The 21,696-nt window shown below is 34.8% G+C and overlaps 1 protein-coding gene across 1 annotated transcript in view; it reads left to right on the forward strand.

The window, feature by feature from the left end:
* The window catches only part of LOC148953232 (uncharacterized), a 172,159-nt gene that overhangs the window by 81,321 nt on the left and 69,142 nt on the right, over positions 1 to 21,696 (forward strand). Inside the window, exon 2 of the mRNA XM_089087584.1 lies at positions 10,581 to 10,655. Coding sequence (XP_088943710.1) covers positions 10,581 to 10,655 — 75 coding nt within the window. The remainder of the gene's footprint in view (positions 1 to 10,580; positions 10,656 to 21,696) is intronic.

Here is a 21,696-nt window from a genome sequence, read left to right on the forward strand (position 1 = left end):
CAGAAATTTTATTCAAGAAATTATGAAAAAAATTGTAAGTAAGTAACAAACTCCTTCTTGGATACACAATACAGAAATTTTATTCAAGAAATAACGAAAAAAATTGTAAGTAACTGACCAAGTGTTACTTGAATTCACCTCTTGGAATTTAATTCAAGAAATTGTGAAAAATTGTAAGTAAGTAACAAACTCATTCTTGATTTTGCCTCTTGGATACACAATAGAGCAATTTCATTCAAAAAATTATGAAAAAAATTGTAAGTAAGTAAAAAACTCCCTCTTGAATTCAGCTCTTGGATTCACAATATAGAAATTTTATTCAAGAAATTACGAAAAATTTTGAAGTAAGTAACCATGTGCTTCTTGACTTCACCTCTTGGATACACAATACAGAAAAATTGTAAGTAAATAACCAACTTTTTCTTGAATTTGCCTGTTGGGTACACAATACAGAAATTTCAATCAAGAAACTATGGAAAAAGTGTAAGTAAGTAACCAACTGTTTCTTGAATTACCCTCTTGGATACACAATACAGAAATTTCAATCAAGAAACTATGAAAAATTGTAAGTAAGCAATAAACTCTTTCTTGATTTAACCTCTTGTATGCACAATACTGAAATTTCATTCGATAAATTATGAAACATTGTCAGTAAGTAGCAAACTCCTTCTTGGATACCCAATAAAGAAATTTTATTCAAGAATTACCGAAAAAATTGTAAGTAAGTAACCAAGTGTTTCTTGAATTCACCTCTTGGAATTTCATTCAAGAAAATATGAAAAATTGTAAGTAAGTATCAAACTCTTTCTTGAATTCACCTATTGGTTACACAATATAGAAATTTCATTCAAGAAATTATTGAAAAAATTATAAGTAAGTAGCAAACTACTTCTTGAATTCACCTCTTGGATACACGATACAGAAATTTTATTCAAGAAATAATAAAAAATTGTTAGTAAGTAACCAAGTGTTTCTTGTATTCACCTCTTGGATAAACAATACAGAAATTTCAATCGAGAAAGTATGAGAAATTGTAAGTAAGTAACAAACTCTTTCTTGATTTCATTTCTAGGATGCACAATACAAAAATTTCATTTGAGATATTATGAAAAAATTGTAAGTAAGTAGCAAACTCCTTCTTGGAAACAAAATACAGAAATTGTATTCAAGATATAACGAAAAAAATTGTAAGTAAGTAACCAAGTGTTTCTTGAAGTCACCTCTTGGAATTTCATTCAAGAAATTATGAAAAAATTGTAAGTAAGTATCAAACTCTTTCTTGAATTCAGTTCTTGGTTACGCAATACGGAAATTTCATTCAAGAAATAATGAAAAAAATTGTAAGTACGCAACAAATTCCTTCTTGAATTCACCTCTTGGATACACAATAAAGAAATTTTATTCGAGAATTACCGAAAAAATTGTAAGTAAGTAACCAAGTGTTTCTTGAAGTCACCTCTTGGAATTTCATTCAAGAAAATATAAAAAAATTGTAAGTAAGTATCAAACTCTTTCTTGAATTAATCTCTTGGTTACTCAATACAGGAATTTCATTCAAGAAATTATAAAAAATTGTATGTAATTAACAAACGCTTTCTTGATTTCACCTCTAGGATGCACAATACAGAAATTTCATTCGAGAAATTATGAAAAAATTGTAAATTAGTAGCAAACTCCTTCTTGGATACACAATACAGAAATGTTATTCAAGAAATATTGTGGGTAAAAGTTACCTTTATTTAACAAATTCTGCATTTCTAGGTACACTTCCACCATCTCTGCAGCAGTTTTTCTTTCTGTCAGGCTCAGGTTAGTACTCTTCTTTTTTACGTCGCTCTTATCCTAGATTCATTTTACCTAAGCGATCATCAACAGCAAGTCAGAGGTCTCCTGTTTATCAATTTATTTTATTATGGAATTCCATCCCTCCTGATGTCCCTTTATCTCTTTCTGCAAAGGCAGTTTCTCGCCGGGTTTTTCCGGTATAGTAATTTTCCCCCTTTTTTCTTTCTTTTTTCATTCCCTCCAAATTTATATCTCTTTCTTTTCATTCAATATATTTTTCTGATTTTAATTTTTTTTTTTTTTAATTTAATCCTTATTTCCAATCTCTTTTCTTTGTTTAAATATTTTTTTCAGTTATATGTGTAGTTTCCTTTTAATTACCCTATTTTCATAAATGTCTCTTCATCCAGTATTTTTATGTGCTTTATAATAGTGTCTTATTTTGTTTTGTTGGCCCTTTACAAGCTGAGCTTCTTGGGCGTGTATAAACTTTACGTTTGTAATTGTTTTGTTTTTAGTATTAATAAATTGATTGATTGATTGATTGAAATAACGAAAAATATTTTAAGTAAGTAACCAAGTGTTTTTTGAATTCACATCTTGAAATTACATTCAAGAAATTATGAAAACATTGTAAGTAAGTAACAAACTCTTTCTTGAATTCACCTCTTGCACACACATTACAGAAATTTCATTCAAGAAATTATGAAAAAAAATTGTAAGTAAGTAGCAAACTCTTTCTTGAATTCATCTGTTGGATACACAATATGCAAATTTTATTCAAGGAATTAAGAAAAAATTGACCAAGTGTTTCTTGAATTCACCTCTTGGACACACAATAAAGACATTTCATTCAAGAAATTATCAAAAAATTGTAATTAAGTAACCAACTGTTTTTCGAATTTACATCTGGGATACACAATACAGAAATTTCAATCAAGAAACTATGAAAAATTTTAAGTAAGTAAGTAACAAACTCATTCTTGAATTCACCTCTTGGATACACAATACAGAAATTTCATTCGAGAAAAAAGGAAAAATTTTAAGTAAGTAACAAATTCTTTCTTGATCATTCAAGAAATTATGAAAAAAATTGTAAGTAAGTAGCAAACTCCTTCTTGAATTCACCTCTTGGATACACAATACAAAAATTTTATTCAAGAAATAGCGAAAAATTGTAAGTAAGTAACCAAATGTTTCTTGAATTCACCTCTTGGAATTTCATTCAAGAAATTATGAAAAATTGTAAGTATCAAACTCTTTCTTGAATTCACCTTTTGGTTACTCAATACACAAATTTCTTTTCAGAAACTATGAAACAAATTGTAATTAAGCAGAAAACTCCTTCTTGAATTTACCTCTTGGATACACAATACAGAAATTTTATTCAAGAAATAACAAAGTTGTAAGTAAGTAACCAAATGTTTCTCGAATTCATCTCTTGGATACACAATACAGAAATTTTAATGAAGAAACTATGAAAAAATTGTAAGTAACTAACAAACTCTTTCTTGATTTCACCTCTAGGATGCACAATACAGAAATTTCATTCAAGAAATTATGAAAAAATTGTAAGTAAGTAGCAAACTCCTTCTTGGATACACAATACAGAAATTTTATTCAAGAAATAACGAAAAAAATTGTTATTATGTAACCAAGTATTTCTTGAATTCACTTCTTGGAATTTAATTCAATAAATTATTAAAATTGTAAGTAAGTAAAAAACTCTTTCTTGAATTCGCCTCTTGGATACACAATACAAAAATTTCATTCAAGAAAGTATGAAAAATTGTAAGTAACTGGCAAACTCCTTCTTGAATTCACCTCTTGGATACAAAATATAGAGATTTTATTCAAGGAATTACGAAATAATTGTAAGTAAGTAGCCAAGTGCTTCTTGAATTCACCTCTTGGATGCACAATAAAGACATTTCATTCGAGAAATTATGAACAAACTATAATTAAGTAACCAACTGTTTCTCGAATTCACCTCTGGGATACACAATACAGAAATTTCAATCAAGAAACTTCGAAAAATTGTAAGTAAGTAAGTAACAAACTCTTTCTTAAATTCACCTCTAGGATACACAATACAGGAAATTAATTCGAGAAATTATGAAAAATTGTAAGTAAGTAACAAACTCTTTCTTGATCATTCATGAAATTATGAATAAAATTGTAAGTAAGTAGGAAACTCCTTGTTGAATTCACCTCTTGGATACACAATACAGAAATTTTATTCAAGGAATATCGAAAATTTGTAAGTAATCAACCAAATGTTTCTTGAATTCACCTCTTAGATACATAGTAGAGAAATTTCAATATAGAAACTATAAAAAATTGTAAGTAACTAACAAACTCTATCCTGAAATCACCTCTTGAATGAACAATATAAAAATTTCATTCGAGAAATTATGAAAAAATGTAAATAAGTAACAAACTCTTTCGTGAATTTACCTTCTGAATACACAATATTTAAATTTTATTCAAGGAATTATGAAAAAAACTGTAAATAAGTAACAAAATCTTTCTTGTATTCACCTCTTGCATGCGCAATAAAGACATTTCATTCGAGAAATTATGAAAAAGTGGAAGTAAGTAAGCAACTGTTTCTTGAATTCACCTCTTTGATACACAATACAGAAATTTCAATAAAGAAGCTATGAAAAATTTTAAGTAAGCAACAAACTCTTTCTTGAATTCACCTCTTGTATACACAATACAGAAATTTCATTCGAGAAATTAGGAAAAATTGTAAGTAAGTAGCAAAATCCTTCTTGAATTCACCTCTCGGAAACACAATACAGAAATTTCATTCAAGAAATTATTAAAAAATTGCAAGTAAGTAACAAACTCTTTCTTGAAATCACCTCATGTATGCACAATAAAGACATTTCATTCGAGAAATTATGAAAAATTGTGAGTAAGTATCAAACTCTAGCTTTACTTCATTTTAAAGGTTAATTTAGACTAGGTTACGCGCGCACACGTAAGCTAGTCTAAATTAACCTTTAAATGAAGTAAAGCAAGAGTTTGTTACTTACTTACAGTTTTTCATAATTTCTCGAATGAAATTTCTGTATTGTGCATACAAGAGGCGAATTCAAGAAAGAGTTTGTTGCTTACTTACAATTTTTCATAGTTTTTTTATTAAAATTTCCGTATTGTGTATCCAAGAGGAGTTTGCTACTTATTTACAATTTTTCATAATTTATCGAATGAAATGTCTTTATTGTGCATAAATGAGGTGAATTCAAAAAAGAGTTTGTTACTTACTTACAGTTTTGTATAATTCCTTGAATAAAATTTCTATATTGTGTAATCAAGAGGTGAATACAAGAAAGAGTTTGTTACTAACTTGCAATTTTTCATAATTTCTTGAATGAAATTACTGTATTGTGTATCCAAGAGGGGAATTAAAGAAACAGTTGGTTACTTACTTACACTTTTTCATAATTTCTTGAATGAAATGGCGTTATTGTGCATACAAAAGGTGAATTCATGAAAGAGTTTGTTACTTACTTACAGTTTTTTTCATAATTCCTTGAATAAAATTTCAATATTGTGTATTCAAAAGGTAAATTCAAGAAAGAATTTATTACTTACTTTCGTAATTTCTCGAATGAAATTTCTGTACTGTGCATTCGAGAGGTGAATTCAGGAAAGAGTTTGCTATTTACTTACAATTTTGTCATAATTTCTTGAATGATCAAGAAAGAGTTTGTTACTTACTTACAATTTTTCATAATAACTCGAATGAAATTTCTGTATTCTCCATTCAAGAGGTGAATTCAGGAAAGAGTTTGCTACTTACTTACAATTTTTTTCATAATTTCTTGAATGATCAAGAAAGAGTTTGTTACTTACTTAAAATTTTTCATAATTTCTCGAATGAAATTTCTGTATTGTGTATCCAAAAGGTGAATTCACGAAAGAGTTTGTTACTTACTTATTTATAATTTTTCATAGTTTCTTGATTGAAATTTCTGTATTGTGTATCACAGAGGTGAATTCGAGAAACAGTTGGTTACTTACTTACAATTTTTTCATAATTTCTAGAATGAAATGTCTTTATTGTGTATCCAAGAGGAGAATACAAGAAACCTTTGGTTACTTACTTACAATTTTTTCGTAATTCCTTGAATAAAATTTCTATATTGTGTATCCAAGAGGTGAATTCAAGAAGGAATTTGCTTCTTACTTACAATTTTTTCAAAATTTCTTGAATGAAATTTCTGTATTGTGTATCCAAGAGGCGAGTTCAAGAAAGAGTTTGTTACTTACTTACAATTTTTCATAAAATCTTGAATAAAATTCCAAGAGGTGAATTCAAGAAACACTTGGTTACTTACTTACAATTTTTTTCGGTATTTCTTGAATAAAATTTCTTTATTGTGTATCCAAGAAGGAGTTTGCTACTTACTTACAATTTTTACATAATTTCTTGAATGAAATTTCTGTATTTTGCATCGTAGAGGTGAAATCCAGAAAGAATTTGTTACTTACTTACAATTTTTTCATAGTTTCTTGATTGAAATTTCTGTATAGTGTATCCAAAAGGTGAATTCAAGAAACACTTGGTTACTTACTTACAATTTTTTCGTTATTTCTTTAATAAAATTTCTATATTGTGTATCCATGAGGTGAATTCTAGAAGGAGTTTGCTTCTTACTTACAGTTTTTTCATAATTTATTAAATGAAATTTCTGTATTGTGTAACCAAGAGGTGAATTCAAGAAAGAGTTTGATACTTATTCACAATTTTTCATAATTTATCGAATGAAATTTCAGTATTGTGTATCCAAGAGGTGAATTCAAGAAAGAGTTTTTTACTTACTTACTTACAATTTTTCATTGTTTCTTGATTGAAATTTCTGTATTGTGTATGACAGAGGTAAATTCGAGAAACAGTTGGTTACTTACTTATAATTTTTTCATAATATATCGAATGAAATGTCTTTATTGTGTATCCAAAAGGTGAATTCAAGAAATACTTGGTTACTTACTTACAATCTTTTCGTAATTCCTTGAATAAAATTTCTATATTGTGTATCCAAGAGATGAATTCAAGAAGGAGTTTGATACTTACTTACAATTTTTTTCATAATTTCTTGAATGAAATTCCAAGAGGTGAATTCAAGAAACACTTTGTGCATACAAGTCGTGAAATCAAGAAAGAGTTTGTTGCTTACTTAGAATTTGTCATGGTTTCATGATTGAAATTTCTGTATTGCGTATCCAAGAGGTGAATTCAAGAAACAGTTGGCTAGTTACTTACACTTTTTCATAGTTTCTTGATTGAAATTTCTGCATTGTGTATCCAAGAGGCATATTCGAGAAACACTTGGTAACTTACTTACATTTTTTCTGTATTGTGTATCCAAGAGGTGAATTCAAGAAACACTTAGTTACTTAATTACAATTTTTTGTATTCAAGAAGGAGTTTGCAACTTACTTAAAAAATTTTCATAATTTCTTGAATGAAATTTCTGTATTGTGTATCCAAGAGGCAAATTCAAGAAAGAGTTTGATACTTACTTACAATTTTTTATAGTTTCTTGAATGAAATTCCAAGAGGTGACTCCAAATAATACTTGGTTACTTACTTACAATTTTTTCGTTGTTTCTTGAATAAAATTTCTGTATTGTGTATCCAAGAGGGGAATTCAAGAAAGAGTTTGCTACTTACTTACAATTTTTTTTCATAATTTCTTGAATGAAATATTGGTATTGTGTATACAAGAGGCGTGTATTGTGTATCCAGGAGGGGAATTCAGGAAAGAGTTTGTTAGTTACTTACGTTTTTTCCATAATTTATGGAATGAATTTTCAGTATTGTGCATCCAAGTGGTGAATACAAGAAAGAGTTTGTTACTTACTTACAATTTACTCATAATTTCCTGGATGAAATTTGAAATGACGTTCTGATAACTTTTTTCTTACAAATTTATAACTCTTAATAGAGCCTCTATATTAAAAATGGGGGGATGTCCTCAAAAAAGTTGGAGCGAGGGGGCCCCTTGGAGGTTGGGGAGGGGGGCCCTTGGAGGTTGAGGTCCTTGGTGAATAGGGTCGTTGGTGCTTGCAGTCCGTGATGGTTTATACTCATAATCGTCTCACTAATCTCATATTGTGTACTTGTTCATTTTAAGACATGCAATAAAAGTTGAAAAAAATTATCATGTTAAAAAAATAAACTTCAAATATAAGAAAAAATAAGAAAAAATAGTGGGATGGGCCTGAAAAGTTGGAGGGAGGGGGCCCCTTGGAGGTTTGGGAGAGAGGACCTTGGATGTTGGGGTTCTTAGTGGCTAGGGCCATTGCTGGTTGCGATCCTTGATGGCTCTTGGCGTTTGTGGAGAGGGAACCTTGGAGGTTGAGGTCCTTGGTGGCTAGGGTCATTGATGGTTGCGGTCCTTGATGGTTCAAATCCATAACTATCTCATCAATCCCATATTGTGTACTTGTTCATTCTAAGACATGTAATAAAAGTCGAAATAAAATTATCATGTTAAAAAAAATTAACTTCAAAAAGTATGAAAAAATGGAGGGATGGGGTCAAAAAGATGGAGGGAGGGTCCCTTGGAGGTTGGGGAGAGGGGACCTTGGAGATTGAGGTCCTTGGTGGCTAGGGTCATTGCTGGTTGCGGTCCTTGATGTTCAAATCCATAACCATCTCACTAATACCATATTGTGTACTTGTCTATTCTAAGACATGTAAAAAAAAGTTGAAATAAAATTATCATATTAAAAAAAACTTCAAAAAAGTATAAAAAAATGGGGAGATGGGCCCAAAATTATGGAGGGAGGGGGCCCCTTGGAGGTTGGAGAGAGGGGACCTTGGAGGCTGAGATCCTCGGTGGCTAGGGTCATTGCTGATTACGGTCCTAAATGTTCAAATGTATAACCATCTCACTAATCCCAATTTGTGTACTTGTTCATTCTAAGACATGTAAACAAAGTTGAAGTAAAATTATCATGTAAAAAAAAAAAACTTCAAAAAAGTATAAAAAATGGGGGGATGGGCCCAAAAAGATAGAGGGAGGCGGCCCCTTGGAGGTTAGGGAGAGGGGACCTTAGAGATTGAGGTCCTTGGTGGCTAAGGTCATTGCTAGTTGCGGTCCTTGATGTTCAAATCCATAACCATCTCACTAATCCCATATTGTGTACTTGTCTATTATAGCGACCAAAACCGAGAAGTAAAGCTATGTCAAGTCACAAGGTCATCTTGATAGGGATGAGTCTATTACTTTCAACTTTTTTAGCGTTATGTCACAAATTTCAATCTCTTTTATTGTATATTTTATATTGACAACACTGCTCGATGGTACTTGTGTATTACACAGAACATAGTCGAGAACTAAGGCTATGGCATCTTGATGAGTCTATTACTTTCAACTTTTTTAGTGTTAAGTCACAAATTTTTATCTCTTTAGAGTCCCGCTTAATATTCTAGCATTTATGACATGTTTTAAAGCTAACATTCCAAGAAAGTCTGGTCTGTGCAGACAAGCATGATCTATATATACAACCCCCCACATGCTATAGAAAATAAAACGGTATTTTGATTTCGACATAGAAAAATTATGTAAATTAAAACAAACGCCTCCAGAAAGTCTTGTCTGATGATGTCACATTGTCCTGGTCGTAATCTAACCCTGTCATTGACCTAGAAAAAGGATGTGGTCTGGTACATTTCTTAGTCAATGAGCGTGCTGTGTCACTCCCGTAAGTATTCAATGCCAAATGTGGAGTCCCGTTAGGGCTGGCACCCCTTCAACTGCTAATGTCAATGACAAATATGATTTATTTGCGCAGAGACGTGGGCAAAAACACTCGCCTTTAACTTTCAGGCATTCAAGCTGCCTAAATTACATAACTGATGTCCAGAGAGGGGTTGATCTTTAGTTAGTGTCAAGTGTAAAATGTGCAGGACAGCGAGCGTACCTTTATCTTACTACTTGGATTTTAAATATTAGCTTCTATCTTAGCTTTTTTTTCGTCAATACAAATTATTGCTTTTACTAAAAAAATAGATTGATTCAAGAAACGTCGATGTTCATACTTTTAAAGGTTGTTTAGGCATGGATTCCTTACATATTTGAATTAAATAGAATCTTCAGCACAAGGTTTGGCAAAAAACGTGTCCGTTAAAGTAGCAATGCTAACAAATGTGGATATTCTATGAAATTTTTTCAGTCCTCTAATCTTGTTTATTGTCATTATTTTTTTTAATAACAAATAATAGCCGGCCTGTTTAAAATATACTTCGTTTTCAGTAGAGCCCAAATGACCCAAAGCCATTTTTAGGTTTAGAGAGGGGAGAGGTTAGCCCCATTAATCTTTGTGGTAGGTCTTATTTGTAAAGTTTGACTAGACTTGAATATTATTTTGTGATCGATATTACGGAAAATCCACGCTACTGAAAATACAAGTTGGTTTCAGCAAAGTACAAATCACCCTTCAACTTTTAAAGGGCATGGGAGGACGTAGTAGCACGAGTCTGGTATTTCGCTTTTGTTTTGATTTTGAATCCGATTCAATCTTGTCTTGATTTAAGATTTATTTATTCGTTATTCGTTTAGCTTGAGTAATTATTTGACTTTGACGAGTTTGTTTGAGCTAGATTTATATACATCTGCTGCCTACACTGTGAAGCAATAATTTTTGTTAGTTTTTATTTTCCACTTCCCTCTTTGCTTCCAGCAGGAAAACTTGACTCTTTTTGGTGTTAATAGTAGATAAGGTTGATCATGATTGTTTATATGTTTGTCTCACATGGTATATCTTTTCAGTTACCTTTCTCCTTTTCGATGTTCAAGGACGAATTTTGGAAAAGAGAAGTTTGACTAGCAACATTGAATATAAAGGTAACCTTTAATAACAATAGTCGTGTGACTGAAGAAGATTAACATATAAGAGCCACCGCGATCGTGTTGGCTAATCAAAACATATTACATATTAATGTTTTTTTTCTTGTTTTTTTTGCTGTTTTCTTTGCATAGATAAGATGGTTGTTGAAACTTGCAAAGAACCATACTACTGTAGAAGATTGAAAGCTGCAATACATTTTTAAAGGATAAGGGGATTGAAAGATAATTGCCTTTCCTTACTTTCCCATTTCCCCTTAGCAGTCCACCTAAACTTCTGCCACCTGCCCCGAAGGCCATAGACACTAATTTCATTCAAGAGAATAGAAAGGTCTGAAAATTATTCAGGCAGCCCCGAGGGTAAGGACATCAAATGATGAAATTGCATTATTTGATACATGGAGCCTCATAAACGGGAATTGCTGTAAATATAAATTAATTTTAAAAAAACAAAGTTTTTCCGAGGGAAGTATAGAGCGAATTTGAAACTTAAAACAAACAAAAATCATTACTTCACAGCCTATCTAGCATATATGAATAACACTAGTACAAATAAACCAACTAATTATGTTTCACTATTCTTTTAGGATTATACAAAATTAACGCTATACTGAAAACACAAAATAATATATGAGTTTTGGTACAGTAAAAGCAAACCAATTAAGGTCACTTTTTATAGAATCAAAATATTATCAATCCCTTTTAGGATCAATTCCTTTTAAGATAAAGCAACAATCCGTTTTAGGATTTAGCTTTATTTTTTTTACGTTTAATTTGGTATCACTTCTGCACAATGGGTCAGATCAATGACTGGCTCTTTTTTTGGTTCTGAAAAGGACAATCTGTCATGGACAATCTGTCATGATTAGTTTGTACACAAGTTCAAATTAAGGCCATATTGATAGTATTAGGATTATAGAGTAGCTTTAGAATTTGTATCATACCTTGAAATTCACTCTTGTATAGAGGGAAACAATCGGATTTCCAGAGTTCATATTATGTCTTATTTGATCTGCATTTCAAGTGATACTAAAGCATATTTCTTACAATTTAAGACAGTATATTACCCACTATTGATATTATAGCTGGTGAGAGCAAAATGCTGCTTGATAAATCAATCCAATATTTCTGTATGCTGTTCAATTACTTCGCGGTTATTAAAAAATATTTAGTTTTACGCTTATCTTTTTAAGATAACTTAATTGTGTACTGAAAGTTACCAATGTCCCAACTGGTGTAAGAATATGGAAAGCTTTATAGATTCGCTTAGCATTGTCAGGCTACATACTCACTTTGACTCTTAAATCAATAATCCTGTTTTTATAATTGACTATTGTGTTCTCAGTAAAGCGCTAGTTTTCTATATTCCTAAAAATATAGGGAAAGATAACTATCTGGTTTATTTGTACTAGTTGTATTCATATGTATTAATTAGGTTGTGGCGTAATTCTTTTTTTTCGTTTTAAGTTTCAATTCCGGTATCCACTTCCATCGGAAAAACCTTTTATCTACGTTAATGTTTGTTCGTTTTTTGATTCAAATTTAATTTAGAAACAACATTGCCATGATCTTTTTCATTTATTAATTAAAAAAACTTTTTCCACAAAATAAGTTTTTCAAAGAAAAGTAAAGAACTCCATTAATCAAAAAATGAGCAAAAATAAAATCAAATAGTCTACCAAGCGTGAAACTACCACAAATCAGCATCGATAAATAAATGAAACCCAAAACGAACAGAAATTACAATAAATAACCGAGTCAAACTCAAAACGAGCAGAAATTAATATAAGTTGGGCTCAAAACCCCTATGCCTTCCCAAGGCCAGAACATAATTTGCACTTTACTGAAAAGAATATAAATGATTTTCTTTTATAATTTTAATAAATCAAATAATATTAATATTTTGATTACTAAATATCAGTATATGTATATTATACTGACAATGTACATTCATTTGTATTTTTTCAGTAAAGTGCAAATTCTGTTCTGGCCTTGGGAAGGCATAGGGGTTTTGCACCCAACTTATGTTAATTTCTGCTCGTTTTGAGTTTGACTCGGTTATTTATTTTAATTTCTGTTTGTTTTGGGTTTCATTTATTTATCGATGCTGATTTGTGGTAGTTTCACGCTTGGTAGACTATTTGATTTTATTTTTGCTCATTTTTTTTTTTACTGCGCTGAACAAAATGGCTATCTCAAAATTTTGATTTTATGTGTTCGGGGGAATGATAGGCGTGAGGGGGGCTAGTTGTCCTCCAATCACTTTCGACAATTAAAAAGAGCACTAGCTACTCCAATTTCTAATCGAATGAGCCCTTTTCTAAGTTTCTACGACAACTCCTTCGATACGAAGTGCCCGGGTATCGAGAAGAAAGATGAAGAAGAAAAAAGAAAAATAAATAATAAATTGTGCCCACATCGTTCTTTACTTAGGCAGCGCTATCGCGCTGCCTATGATACAGAATAATGTATGGTCGTTTTAAGTTTTAATGGCACTCCTAAGTTTCAGTTGAAAACTTATTTTAATGTAGTTTCTAATTATCACCGATCTAGGGGAGATAATACACCTATAGAAAATACTGAAAACAACCTTGACAGCTACGAAAAACTTTCAGTCTATAACATAAAGTTCATCATCCATACTTCACAAAACAATACATGTTTTTCAGGAACGTTTGTTTTTCGATGAACGAAAAACTGTTTTTACTCGGCTGACTTCCCCTGAAAAAGCCAGAATGAAGACAGGGCTTTGTAAATCACCTACTGACTAGCAGAAACAAGAAGGCTACAGTAACTAAAGAGAGCTTCTTAAGGGTTCATTTAACAGCTTATATTTATACCTAATCGCTAAACGCCATACCTTCGAAGCGCTAGCGGTGAGAATATCTACGACCAATCACAATGCCTCCGCCAGTGGGAGGACCACTTTGAGAAGCTGCTCAACTCAGATCCACCAGACCAGACGGACCATGAGCTAGCAGCTGCTGCGGCTACTACCATACCTGCTCCTGATGGTCCTGAATTTACAGCGGAGGAGATAAAAGCTGCCACCCACAAGCTAAAGAATAAAAAAGCGCCAGGAATATGTGGCCTAACATCGGAATTCCTTAAAAATGGGGGTCCAGCCATGATCCTCTGGCTACAAATGCTGTTTAACCTTGTGTGGCACTCTGAAAAAATCCCCTCAGACTGGAAGAAGGGCCTACTTGTGCCAATCTACAAGAGGAAGGGGAGCAAAGCAGAATGTATCAATTATCGTGGCATAACTTTACTCTCAGTTCCTGGAAAGCTCTTCGCTATGCTGCTTCTCAAACGGGCAACAAGGTACCTCCATGCCCTGCGTCGCCCCCAGCAAGCTGGCTTCATGCCAGGCAGGTCCACCACCGAGCAAATCCATACGATTAGACAGCTAGTAGATAAAACTCTTGAATATAAGAGGAAGGCGTACATTGCCTTTGTCAATTTTCGATCTGCCTTCGCCACTGTCGATAGGCAGTCACTATGGCTAATCCTCCAGTCTGCTGGCGTACCCACGAAAATCGTCCGTCTCCTCAAAGAAATGTATAATAACACTGAAAGTGCGGTGATTGTAAATGGACGGCCTTCTGGATATTTCAAAATTAAAAATGGTGTCCGGCAAGGATGTGCCGCTGCACCTGAGCTCTTTAACTGTGTAATAGACCACATCCTGAATAAAACACAGCAGGTGCAGCCGTTTGGCATAGGCTTTGCTGGAAGATTTCTTTCAGACGTCGACTTTGCCGACGACGTGGCGCTAATATGCGAAAACATTAGTGACCTCAAAACTACACTGGAAACACTGGCCTCTGCCGCTGAGAAATTTGGTCTGAAAATATATTGGTCGAAGACCAAGATAATGCCCGTTGAGAAAACGCCGTCCAACCCCCTGTCATCTGTGGAAATTTGTGGCCAGACTGTAGAGGTAGTCAAGCAGTTTACCTACCTTGGTTCAATTGTCTGCTCAAACGGAAGCCTAGATGCCAAAATATCAGCAAGAGCGGCAAAAGCAAACTCTGTCTTCGGTCGCTTTCTAAAAACAGTCTTCCATAAACCCCAGATCAGCCGTCTCACCAAAGCACGAATATACTCTGCTTCGGTTGCCAGCATTATGCTCTATTCTGCTGAGACTTGGTCGCTGACTCAGACACAGACGCTGAAGGTAGATGCCATCCAGACGAAACACCTCCGAAAAATCGAACGTTCCCGATGGCCCGACAGGGTACGAAATTCAGAAATCCTCAGGTCCTTCAAACTCCCAACCCTGTCCGAGCAGCTTGAGTCTCGCTCGCTGCGTTGGTATGGTCATCTGCTCCATCTGCCTGCCCAAACACCCGCCCGGCTCATCTTCGATTTCGACCCAGCTGCAAACGGCTGGAGGCGTCCTAGGGGAAGACCACGCACCAGATGGGCGGACGTCATCCGTGATCGGCTCGCCTTCAGAAACATCAACCCGGCTGAAGTGACAACCCTCTCCCTGAACCGACCACTCTGGAGAAGACTGACGGCGCTGACGACTGGTTCCCTCTACGCTGGCGACGCTGCCGAGCAAGAGCTTTAAGTAAGTAAGTAAGTAAGTAAGTAAGCTTTTTATAAGTTTGACTTGATAGCACATTCGCATAAAGTGCACTTTCGGCTGTTTCCCCCATTTTTCTTAATGAAAAAAGTCTCTTTTCCAATGAAATGACCCAAAAAATTTGTTTTTCAAAACCTAGGCAGGAGCAAAAAACAAAAGGGGCAAGAACGTCCTTTCCCCTCAATTACTGCCGTTAAAACTAGCACACAGGCTTCTTCGCAGAGTGAAGTTTAAAGATTCAATTCAAAACTGTTGATCATTCAAGCTTAGTTTTTGGTAGATTTTCAGTTGAAAAGTTTTTAGTTTTAGTTAATTTTTTTCGCAATAATCTTTCACTTTTAAGATGAGTAGTTGATTTATGAAACTTACTAAGAGGATCTGGAGGGGTACTATATGTGAGGGGTATAATAAACCTCCAGTTAGGGGCTTTGGACCATAAGAAGTGGTACCAAAAGTGCCATTTTTAGTGCTATATGGCCCTTTTTGATTGTAAAATAGACAAAAAGAACGTATATATGAGTAATATGTTTGAAATTAGCGACTAGGTATCTTCCTATGATGTTTTGGTAGCACGCTAGGCCTGTTGAAAAAAACAGAAAAAAAAACGGGAGACATATCAGTGGTACCGATGGAAAAAGTGGTTTTCCTTTTTGTTCAAGAAGGGGGACTGTACAAGGTTTTTGACCTTGCTAATTCCATAGGTACACTTTTTATTTTGATCTGACGCCATTTTCGAGGGGTTTAATTGCCATAAATTTCTTTTTGCAATTTACTTTTACTTTACAGAAAGTAAAAAAAATGCATTTAAAAAAAAGCAATTGTAAAAGTTAAAAGATAATTTTTGTACATAAATTTCTGCGTGTTCATTTTGCAGACAAGAAAGCTCAACTTATTTAAAAGTAATAGCATGTTTCCTCATACCTTAAAGTAAGTAGATATGAGAAATAGCTTTTGAATGAGCCATTAAGAATCTCTTTATGACGTTCTGGTAGTCCGCTAGACCCGTTTAAAAAAAAAAAAAAAACGAGAGGGAGATCAGTGCTACCGATGTAATAAAAGTGATTTTCCCTGTTGTTCATGAAGGGGATCCAACGGATCAGAGCCGTGTCATCCTTAGTCATCCAAGAATACCAAGCCGGGTTTCGCCCTGGGAGATCGACCGTTGACCAAATTTTCACTGTTCGCCAAATTTTAGAGGAATATCTGGAATTCGGTCGCGACCTGTATCAGCTCTTCATGGACTTTAGGCAAGCATTTGACCTTATTTGGAGAAATGGCCTATGGCATATCCTTCTCCATTACGGAATCCCACGAAACCTAGTAGATCTTATCAAGGATATGTAATCAAAATTTGGGAGTCGTGTGATGACTAGTGAAGGTCTCACTGACAGTTTCCAGACTTCCGCAGGTGTCCTTCAAGGATGCCTTTTGTCTCCAGAGCTGTTCAACCTTTTCCTCACAGCAGTCTTATCCCTGGTGGAGACAACTTGTGGCGCACCTATAGGGGGTGTTCAGATAGATAAGCTAGCCTACGCCGACGATATCAACGAAATGGCTGAAACACCCGAGGATCTACAAGCCGTTCTTAACGACGTCTTCGAAGCCACTAGTTATTTTGGAATGATCATAAATGTATCAAAAACAAAGGCTATGTGCTGCTCACGAAAGCCAAAGGATACAGTTAAGCCAGACCTGAAAATTAATGGAGAGAGTATCCAGTGGGTTGACGAGTTCCCTTACCTCGGCAGTCTGATCACCAGCGACAACAGTCCATCAAAAGACATCAAAAGACGTCTCGCCCTCGCGAGTTCCAGTTTCAAGGCCCTTATGCCCATATGGCGAAGCAAGGATTTGTCTCTGCGGCTTAAGACACGACTTTTTGATACCCTGATCATCCCCATTGCAATCTACTCATGTGAAACATGGACACTGAAGGTAAATGACAACCTTCGATTCGCAGCATTTGAAACTAAGTTCCTCCGCCGCATCGGCGGGATCACTTACCTTGATAGAATCTCAAATTTCGAACTTCTCGAGCGCCTTAAAGTACAACAAATAATTCTTATGAAGATCCAGCTCCAGCAACTTCGATGGCTCGGTCACGTACAACGGATGAGTCGGTCCCGTCTCCCAAAAATCACCTTCGAAGGCCAAAGTCACGGTTCTCGTCCTCGTGGTCGTCCCCCAAAAAGGTGGAAGGAAAACTTTGCACCTCACCGCCTCTCGGACCTTCTTCGCCTAGCAGAAGACCGTGAAGCATACAGAAGGCACATCCACGCCGTTACGAAGAAAGAGGCCCCAAGACGACCTTCAAGGACGGATGGGACTTAAGTAAGTCATGAAGGGGAACTGTAACTTCCCTGTACAAGGTTCTGACCATTTTGATTCCAAGGGTAAACTTTTCATTTTGATCTGACGGCATTTTCGAGTGGGTTTTAGGCTTTTTTCGAAACCACCATAAATTTCTTTTCGCAATAAATTTTTACTTTTAAGAAAACCGAAATAATAGTTGACAGTCCTGAGTCACTGTCAGAAGGGAATTTTTTTTCACTAGGCAGTTTTTTTCAAAACGGGTTTTTTAACTTTTGGTTACTATGGGCTGTGGTCCGCTCTTTACTAGGTTGCAGCTGCCGCTGCAACCATGATACCTCGCCGGGACAACCTTTAAAAAATGAGCCTAGAAAATGACTGAGAAAAAACAACAGCGGATACCAATATTTCCAATACGATACATGCGATACCAATACGCACGATACCGATACGCGCGACATCGATACGCCCGACACAACATTCAGCCCTTCTCCAGAGACTATAGAGGTTCATATCATCATCAAAACCATATATACTGGACCTTTAAACTATTCTAAGCAACAGGGATATCTAAAAATTTTTATAGGACTAGTTGGGGGGAGGGGGCCTGGAGGGAGGGTGGGCTATTTGCCCTCCAATATTTTTGGTCACTTAAAAATGGCACTTACAAATTTAATTGCCTTTAGAATGAGCTATTACACATCTCTCTAGGATGCTCTGGCCACCCCCTAGCCCTTCTAGAAAAAAAAGAGGAAAAAAAAGGGGGGACAGATACGTGCTACCCATGCAAAAAAGTCATTTTCCTTGGTGTTCAAGGTGGGGGACCATAATTATCTTACAAAAGGTTTTCGGCCATGCTGATTCTAATGGTGCACTTTTTATTTCGATTTGACGCCATTTTCAAGGGGTTTCAGGCTCTTTTTTGAAATAAATATAAATTTCTTTTCACAATAAACTTTTACTTCTAAGATTAACCGAAACAATAGGTACCATTCCTGATTCAGTTTCAAATGACAATTTTTTCTCACGAGACAGTTTTTTCGAAAACACTTTTTTCCACTTTTGGTTACTATGGGCTGTGGTTTGCTCTTTACTAGGTTGCAGCTGCCGCTGCAACCATGATATCTTGCCGGGACATGCTTTAAAAAAATGAGCCTAGAAAATGACTGAAAAAAACAACAGCAGATACCAATATTCCCAATACAATGCGATACCAATACACAGGATACCAATACGCGCGATATCGATACGCCCGACACCACATACAGCCCTTCCCCAGGGACTATGGAGGGCTATATCATCATCAAAACCATATATATTGGACCTTTGAACTATGTTAAACAAAATGGCTATCTCAAAATTTTTATAGGACTTGTTGGGGGGAGGGGGCCTGTAGGGAGGGAGGTTATTTGCACTCCATTCTTTTTGGTCACTTAAAAAGGGCACTTATAAATTTAATTTCTTTCCAAAGTAGCTATTACACACCTCTCTATGATGCTCTGGCCAACCCCTAGCCCTTCTAAAAAAAAAAAAGCTTAAAAGTGAATAAGCTTTTGTGTTGTGCAAATGTCAAAAGTAGGGAAGCCCTTTCGACTCCCGGGCGCACATCACTGCTGCCATCTACAATTGAGTCTAACGCCAAGCTTACATAATTTATTCAAGGATTATTGATCGAGTCTAATGGGGTCAATGTCCCCTTTTTCAAGGTCGTTTTATTTGTTGTTTCTAGGTGTAATGACTCCGGGGCAAAGTTTGCACATGCGCTTTGACGGGAAGAGATGTATTAATAAACTCGAGGGGGAAGTGGATTTCTCAGAAATTGATTACATAATCGGTGGGGAATTATTGATTATAACGGAAGAGGATCACGTGTCTTTCTCTAAGCCAATCAGGGAGTCGGTTACATAAGGTGGACAGGATTGTAAAGAATATAAGGAAAGGATTTTTGCTATAGTTTTTTTTAGTGTCTGAATAGAATTCAAAGGAGTGAGAACAGTTTGACTTTACTCATTAGGATATATTTGTAATAATGATGAGTGGAATGTTTACCCTATTAGAAGTTGATAGTGGAGCTGGTAGCAATGATACAAGAGTACCAAACATTGCGGTGGAAATCACAAGAGGATCACGGCTTTGTCTGGAATGGGATGAAGTATATGCAAGATATGTGATATCCTTGAGCAAATTTAAAATGGAGGATCAATTATGCTTCGCTGCAAAAGTTGATATAGCACATGTGAATAGACTTCAATGTGCTTTAAGTGCATTAGTGAAACATATCGAAGAGAATAAACTGTATCGCTAAATGTACATGTCTAGTATTATTGTTGAAATTATCCAATAAAATTGTTTCGAAATCGAAAATGTCCCCTTTCTTTTTGTTAGAATGTTAGGCTAACGAATCACGATCAGTCTAGAGTCAGCAGTCAGAGTGATAGGATTGAAAAATGAATAAATTTCAGAAAGAGAGAATTAGATCGAATCTGGTGATTATGGAAAAACATTTGATTTTGGATGATAATTTTCTTTAGTTATCCCTTCAACGCAAGATATTCTCTCGGGGAATACTTGACAATATAATGAAAACTGATTCTCCCCCATTGGACTATTGTATGAAACTATGTCAATGTGACTCAAATGCTTATACTCAATTTATTGATATATTAATTGGAACAAAGCAGAATAATATCGTGGATATACTTTTGAAAATATTGCCATAGATTCAATGTAGATGGCTCCACCTTCGAAAGAGGTGACTTCACAGAGTTACTCCTCTCCCATTCCTCCCTATGAATTTATCGATGAGGATGATCAGTTTTGTTTTAGCTCTGAGAGGGTTGACATCGGAAACAATAAATGTTCTAAACATGTCCACAATGCATGTACACTCTTCGCAGTTGGACACAATGTGAGAATTGTACAATTATTGAGGACTATAGTGAAAAGTGCAAATTATGTAATCCTTGTAAATTACATAGAGGCTATGCAGTAAAAATTCAAGGATGTTATTCATGTCTTGAAGAGATTTGTGACTCTCACCCTAGAGGACATCTGTCCTCCAATTGTCACTATGACAAATGTGATCAGTGGGAGAATACTTACCCCGCTTTGATTGGAAAGTGTCCCAAACGTGATTTTAGTTTATTTCTACGAGATTGGTATCGTCATGAATTTAAATTATTCTGGGAGGAAAAATCTGGTCTACGATTCAACTGTTGGGGTAACAAGATAATTTGATTTCTACGTCATCGTTGTGACGACACTGCCTATTATGAATATAAACCAAGTGATTTTTATTTGGCTGTTACCGAATGTGATTCACCATTTGAAAACACTGTATGTGATATTGCTTCGAATAGACAGATTGTAACTCTTGAATTTCATAATATGAATACAAATAGTATCATTGACTATACAAAGAGATATGACAAGAGTGAAGTTAAATTATACTGTAGAAAATGTGACCCTGACTTTGCAGCCAATCAAGATCAATATACAATGAATCCAAATGATTTACCAGCATTAGTGGTTCACAACAGTTGCCTATACACAGAAGAAGAAAAAATCTAAAGTGAAGATTTAAAGAAATTGTTGTATATTCATTTTTCATTCCCACACATTTTTTAAGCACTTTACTCGTAGGGCACTAAAATCAATATTATACAGGTCTGAGAGGATATTTTCCACCATAAAGTCGTTCAGACGTGGGTTGTCTACATAAATGTTGAGAAACTGCTTGTAAGTATAGTCACGACATCGGAAGACAAAATATAGTAGTGCATGAAAGCCACAGCTTTTAGTCGTCAGATCCTGCACTCTCTTCCGATTTCGAATAATAGTTATCCCACTGCTCTCAATATAGTTGCTGATGTGTGGAGTGTAAAATGAATAGGGTAGACCAAGAGGATCTAAAAATGCAATCGTCTTCATTGTTTAAAAGATGCAAAACCAATGACCCGTGTGCACAGTCGATGCACTGCTATTAACAATAATTAGGGTATTGTTGAGACTTTGAATGTTTCCAAGAAAGTCCGAGGGCACACAATAGGATTTGTACTGGGACATGTAGGGATCCATATTAAATACATTGATTATTTGACTGGTGTTCATGGTGCCAAGTCTAGTAGAACACTGCCT

This window comes from Artemia sp. Qi Xiang Cuo, chromosome 4 (assembly GCF_049724085.1).
Source record: "Artemia sp. Qi Xiang Cuo chromosome 4, ASM4972408v1, whole genome shotgun sequence".
Taxonomy (NCBI): Eukaryota; Metazoa; Arthropoda; class Branchiopoda; order Anostraca; family Artemiidae; genus Artemia; species Artemia sp. Qi Xiang Cuo.